At 38.4% G+C, this 6,833-nt stretch overlaps 1 protein-coding gene across 4 annotated transcripts in view; it reads right to left on the bottom strand.

Annotated features, from left to right (window-relative positions):
- Window positions 1-5,200: 5,200 nt before the first annotated feature.
- Window positions 5,201-6,833, bottom strand: part of LOC109891019 (protein FAM107B-like) — a 44,549-nt gene continuing 42,916 nt past the window's right edge. For all 4 annotated transcript variants that reach the window (XM_020483256.2, XM_031825033.1, XM_020483257.2 and 1 more), the window contains one exon: window positions 5,201-6,762. In XM_020483256.2, the coding sequence (XP_020338845.1) occupies window positions 6,649-6,762 (114 nt within the window). In that variant the 3' untranslated portion in view covers window positions 5,201-6,648. The remainder of the gene's footprint in view (window positions 6,763-6,833) is intronic.

Genomic DNA, 6,833 nt, shown 5'->3' with positions numbered 1-6,833 from the left:
TTGAATTCAAAGTACAATGCACACACATATATTAACAGTTTGTGAGTGTGTAATATGGGGGTTTCAACATTAAAAAGAAAACACTTTTATAAACAACGGCAAACTGCCATGATGCATTTTTCCTGTTGCAAATGCACCTCCCCCGACATTACTCTTCGACTCTCGTCTGCAGTCGGTTGCTTCAGCCTTACCACTCAAACGAGCCCAATGTTTGTGGTGCATAGGAGACCTTGGTTTGAACCCACTCAGTCACATTGATCCATTGGTTTTTCTGGAGCCAAAATAACAAAATAAAGTTTACTTTTGCTTTATGACATTGAGCATGAAAAGATCCTGCATGACAATAAGATGACTTAAAAAACAAATGTACAACGTCCTTTTATGTGCTCCGGTCCAGATTACTATCTAGCTCATGGGATTTTTATTTTATTTTTATTTAACCTTTATTTAACTAGGCAAGTCAGTTAAGAACAAATTCTTATTTACAAGGATGAAAACCCTAACTCACTAAAGCAGAGGGCTAACAATAGCTCTAGCAGTTTACATTCTAGAAAATCAAAGTACCCTTTGTCTGTCCTGTTGGTTTTTCTGGTGTTCCTTTTTTCTCAGACCTCCATTCTTACAACCCCTCTCCCATTCCTTTCCCAAGCCCAGCTCTCGACATGATCAATTTTCCGACTCGCTGGAGCGTTTCTTCTCCCACGGTATAGCTGACAGACCTCCATACTTCCTTGCCTGGCTTCTCCTAACAACATCTCACCAGGGACAGGTAGGAACAGTGTCAGAACACGGTGTCTGGTGTCCATACTGTAGTTCTCCCTGATAGCCTTGTATGGACCAGCCCAGCCACCCCTTGTCAACATGCTTTCACTGAGTTGCTAGAGCTGGGGAGGACAATGGACAGGTGCAGATAGAATTAGATTCACATGCAGTTTCTCTCTCCTGGTAGGAAAAGGAATTTCCACTGTGAACAAGTGATCTCTTACATGCATGGGATGAAGATTACATGCATGTATTGTTTTGGATAGTTATTCTATCTAATCAGTAATATGTGATGTTCCTTTCTGAGTCATGTTTCTAAGCATGGTTTCATCTTTTTCCTGAGGTTTCATATTTTACCTGAGGAGGGAAGCAGAGTCTTGATATACACAGATAGTTCAGATTTACACATTTAAAAAAAGGCCCTTTGTCTTCACAGGTGTAGAGATGGTTCATTCTATATTGCAGATATCTGTTTATGTTACCTCTTCACAGGCTTACATAGCTGTTTCCATTGATCTCTTCATGTGAAATAATATTGCCTCACACTTAATAGCACATATTTTCATTTCCCCAATCTATGTTGGTAATATCTTGGACACCACATATACAAAAGTTATCTAACAACAATTGATTAAAATATGCATTTATTGAGATATTTACACAGACATTTCTAAAGTAGGCCTGCCTATATATTTCTAAATCAGTAAGTTGGATGTTTAAATACAGGTGATACAGGTCAGGGATAATTCCCTATAATTTTTGACTTGGGAGTAGGCACATTACAATGGAATATTGTAAAATTAGTTGTAAATGGTAAAAGCATTTTGTTTGCAAATCTTCAAAAAGTACATTGTCAAAATATTATACAAATATTTTCCATTGCTCCACATAATATCATTTAGTATATCAACTTCAATTACTTCTCATAGTTCAAGTTTTACCATTCTTAATTGTCAAAGTGGGAAATATTTCCTTTGGACAATTCATGGCTTATAAAGAGCTGTACCTATGCAGTTTAAGATCTATGATTCTACAAAGATAACTTGCAAAATAAATGAGGTACTGAGCACCATTCTTACGAAGCACCAATATGAAGGTAGGCAATTATATGATTCTTTAACTAATATAACAAGTGTTAGCCGTTTTTTGTTAAAAATCAAGAAGTACTGTGAAACAAATCTTAGTAGACTCCCAAATCATAAATCCAATGGTTTGACAAAGCAGAGACAATAACAATATTAAAATAAATCCATCTTTCACAAAGACCTTGGAATTCTACATTTCCATTATTTAAAGTTTTTATAATTCCACCCATCCCAAAAGATAATGATTAATAATGTGGAATATTTGGCCTTGCATTTTGTCATTCGTTATAGATAAGACCCATGCATCTCCTGTCTGTCTGCTGCAGTTCTCCTGGCGTTGGCCTGATGATGCAACAGTACATCCCAGGGCTACATCCCTGAGCCTTCCTCCACCGTAGCCTCACTACCAGGACTCTGAAAACAAGAACCAGAAAACGAAATATTATGGACTGTGTGAACCTTGTTTTCCATTAAAAAACGTGGAAATTTGGAACTTACCGAGTTCACCCCTGCCCCAGTGCCACCATTCAACAGCATCTTTGGACTGTCCTTCTGCGAATTCAGAAAGTTATTTAATCCTCACAAATTGCGTTACACATAGATGGCTTTATGGTTTTACAAAATATAAAGTACTGCATATTATTTCTGTCTGTTGGTGAGTTAGTCAGAGTTGTTCAAGTTCAGGTCTAGTAACAGTTCTCATACTAGAAATGTGATATTTCAAGTTGGTGCAAATGAAACAGATGTCAGGGTCAATGTCCTGACTTGTCTTTGTTCTCTTGTATGTTAGAGTGCAGTAGTGGTAGATGCACCACTGCCCTGGAGGATCAACTTACAGAGCCGTGTTTCTCAGTCTGTGGCCCGTATACATTGATAAAATAAAACATTTCAGTAGAGACCCAGTTAGCTGAAACAGATTTAATCAGTTCTAGCTTTGATTTAGCCATCCTAAAAGGAGGAACACTGTAGCATGAATTTGAGTAAGACTATAATATTGGGTGACCCATATTTACTGTCTATACTCCAGTGTGTCTGCCAGCCTGAACTCACGTAGTGTGAGTTGGCCTCCAGTAGCTCCTCAGCATCACTGTCCTCCATACTGCAGCCTGCAGGGAAACACTCTGCAGCACGCTTCTCTCTTACTGGTCTTAGGAAGTCAGCCGCTGTGGATTTCCTCAGCAGAGCTACAAAAACAACAAAAAACCCACAGAGGAATATTTGCACCAACACACAGTACTTAATGTCCATAGGAATAATGTCCTAAGTAACTAAAATATCAATGTCAAATGTAGTATCGGATGACAATGGTGAAAATAGTGATAGAACCAAGTCAAATAATATCAAATCAAATATGAGTCTATTTTTACTCCATATATTTGTTTTTCTTTTGTCCTTGCAACACCATCACTTTGATATGGATCACCAGCTCTGAGTCTTACAGAGAGACAGATGTTACAATAACTTACTTGTATAGCCATTATAAGGTGCTTTGAAACCCTCATGTGGCAATTAAATGACCAATTCCATTACTTGTTTCTATTCAGTACTACCTGAGTGTTCTTGAAACACCTGTAACTGAGCTGTTTCCAGTTCAGGGGTTTAAAGATACTTATAATACAGGTAATATATGGACTCTTACCTGCTTCACAGATGTAGGTCATGTGCACCATAGCCAGCAGTGGCACCGCAATATCCATACACAGCCTCATTGCCTCTCAACAAGCAAAGTGCAATGCCCCTAAAAGCCCTAGCTCTTTGTATGTTACCTGAGAAAACACCACGCCCCCCCCCCCCCCCCCCAAGCACCTCAACAACACCGTTCATCGTGTGTGTGTGTGAGCATGTGTATGTGTGTGTCTGTGTAGAATCTAGACAGGTGGAACAAGGCCAAAGAGGGTGCTCTATTTCTAAGCATTTACTTATGGATGCACCACGAGCAGCTTAATTTAAGGTCAAATTAGCTTGTTCAATAAGGAAAAATATATAAACAATCACACATCTCTGCACTAATCAAACTGAAGAGCAGACACAAATGTAACATGGTGTGTATCACGTAAATACCTCATCGCTACAACAGTTATGACACAGACTAGTTGTAAGTAACATATTTCTGTTGTGTTCTATTTAAAAAGTAGAAATTGCTTATCTGGCTGAACTTATCGGTAGTTATCGGTTTCTATAGTATAATCTAAAATAGGATACTTCCACTGCTGTATTTAGTCACTTTGTTAAGAATAGCAAATTCTATTACTCAGCTATTACTCAGGAGTCAGGGCTGAATGTGGGCACTTTCATTATAGGTGTTCCATTCGCACTACCCTTCAGTTCAGGTTCACCAAGGCAACATTGAAACAATTTGGCTCTTGTGTAGCGGAGCACTACAAATCGGATCCTGAAGATTCTTTAGGATTAAGCACACAGGAGGGTGATAGTGGTTTGAGGACAAAGAGTCTTCTTGTGATGCAGAGTGTCGCATTACTCTACCCCCATAATTATGGGGCCAAAGAATTTAGTGAGGGCACAGGGGACTATGTCTAATGGTGTCTCGCAATGCTTAGCAAAACGCCTAGAGTCGATGTCCTCACCCCTGTGGAAATATAATTAGCATAATTTGTCAAATCACCATAAAAATCATTTTCAAACGAGATATTCTGTCTGTATTACTCATAGCCATCAAGTATTCTTAGGTCAGGGACTGATTCTGAATCATTCTCTCGTGCATTTCACTATTCTCTCAGGGCAAAAATCCTACTCTCATGAAACCATTCCATTGGATACCTTGGAGAATTTGCATGGTTGGTCATATAATATTGGATATTACATTGAGGGCTCAAACCGATACAAAAATGTCACAGACAGACACATCTTTAGAATTTCAGTGACAATGTACTCTGTACTGCCACAATCTTCCTATCTTAATGAAGGCTTAGCAGAGTTGCCACTCACTCTCTCCCAGGCTTTGGCTTGTTTACCTGTTCAGGTGTCACCGGTCCAGAATTCCAGCCTTGACGATGTTGCTCAGCATCTTACTTTCTGGTTTGTAACATTCCATGGGAAGTGGCACTGTAGTGAGTGCCCTGTGTTCTGGTTGTTTGGCACAAGAGACAGCTTCCTGGCTCTGCCTAAATGGACCCAATAAGGACACTAAACTCGATACACTGTTGCGAACTTACTGATGGAACTTTGTTTTTCTAGAACTTTCAGCCATGATGGTAGAAGGCTGGATCAAGTGGTGTGTTTGTCTCTCTAATGTAGCTCACCAAATATTAATTTCTTCTTCAACAGCATTCAATAAACTACCATTGAGTCTAGACATTCTCCATCCAAATGAATGGTCACAGTGCTACTATCAATGCAGTGTTAGTCCTTTATTTATTTTCTTAGAAAGAAAAGCAATCTTACTTAAGCCCTTTGTACCTCCCTTCTCAGATATGTAGTAATTTGATCTTTTATTGTTCTTCATAACAATCATATTGCTGTTATTAAAGCTATTGAAATAATCATACATTAATAAAGTCGTACGTTTATGCAATGAAGAGACTGAAAAATAAACGAGAAGTAATGTCTTCATGTTTATATCATGTACAGTTTTATACCATTAAACATTGTAAGTGGTTCAGGAGTCAGTAAAGGCAGAGAACAATATGTGGTGTAAAAAAACACAAAAATACAAATATACGCAATCAGGATAAAAACAAATTCAAACTTAATCATCATTATTTAAAAAATGACTAATTCATAATTGATCACTAAAATACATATTCAGATACATCATTTCATTTTCTAAAGTGCCGTTTTGAAATAAGATTATTCAACTGATTGCATTTAATTGTGTATCGCTACATAATACTATTTAAAAATAGCTGTGATAGAATTACAAATGTGAGAATATCTACCTTGTCTCACACACAAAACATAAATATCACTTTCCAAAACATGTAAATGTTCCAAAAAAAAGAAGGTGAGATGGGGTTGGAGGTAATATAAATATCTGTGCCTCTTGTGTCTCTTCAAAATCACACCAACACTCACATTCACCTACATACAGTACTCTATATGATGCCCAGGTGACATTAAATGATTGATAGTATACAGTTTTATAATGATAGCTTTTCTTGTTTTGAACTTTTGGATTATGATGACATGCAACTAGGAAGGCACTGTTAGGGATAGGAACTTTCTCTGTGAGAGAATTCACATTGAGATGCGTGACCTTAAATTGCATGAGAAGATTTTGAATGTGCCATTAAGTTAATTGGATTGTTTCCTGTTAACACTCTGTATTGATTGTATGTGCAGGTACAGTGTGCTTTTTATACTGTATCCTAGAGAATGACTCTTGGATATACACAGCTTAAAATGAAAAGTAGCCACTGCTGTGACACTGTAGAAGAACACCCACTTTGGCTTTATTTCTAGAGTCGTTGCAATCCGGAACACTATGTCCACTAGTGAATAGCTGCTCCCCTCTTTGACCCTCACACTCATGCCAGTTACTCTGGATTGAGATGTCACAGCTATAGTTTGGCCTATGTTACTGACTGTAACAGTAGCCCAATGCAGAGTCAACCTTCCTTCTCTGTCTCTCCCTGTGTCTCTGCTCTGAGTAGGATAGTGAAGGCATTGTGTCATGGCTTGTCGACCAGTCCTTGTAACAGGTAGAAGTTCCTTGCTGTTGTCTGAGTTATGCAGTCAGAGGAGCACATCACAGCAGTTCTTTGTCCATTCACACGTATAATACACACTTGTGTGCAAACTCCAGCAGATTCCAACTAAATTGTATACCTGGACCGGTTGGTCTCTACACCTCTTTCTCTCCATTACTGTGAAAGGACGTACGTCTCAAGTTCTCCTTGACCTTGACAAACTCTGGGGCTTTCACTGTCTCCTCTTGTTTTTCCTGCTCCTTCTCCAACTGTATCAGAAACAAAAGGGAGTTTTTTCAATCAATTTGTGACTGATGCCTTTGTAAAATGTTCTATAGCA

Source organism: Oncorhynchus kisutch, linkage group LG5 (genome assembly GCF_002021735.2).
Source record: "Oncorhynchus kisutch isolate 150728-3 linkage group LG5, Okis_V2, whole genome shotgun sequence".
Classification (NCBI taxonomy): domain Eukaryota; kingdom Metazoa; phylum Chordata; class Actinopteri; order Salmoniformes; family Salmonidae; genus Oncorhynchus; species Oncorhynchus kisutch.
This window is presented reverse-complemented; position numbering and strand designations above follow the sequence as displayed.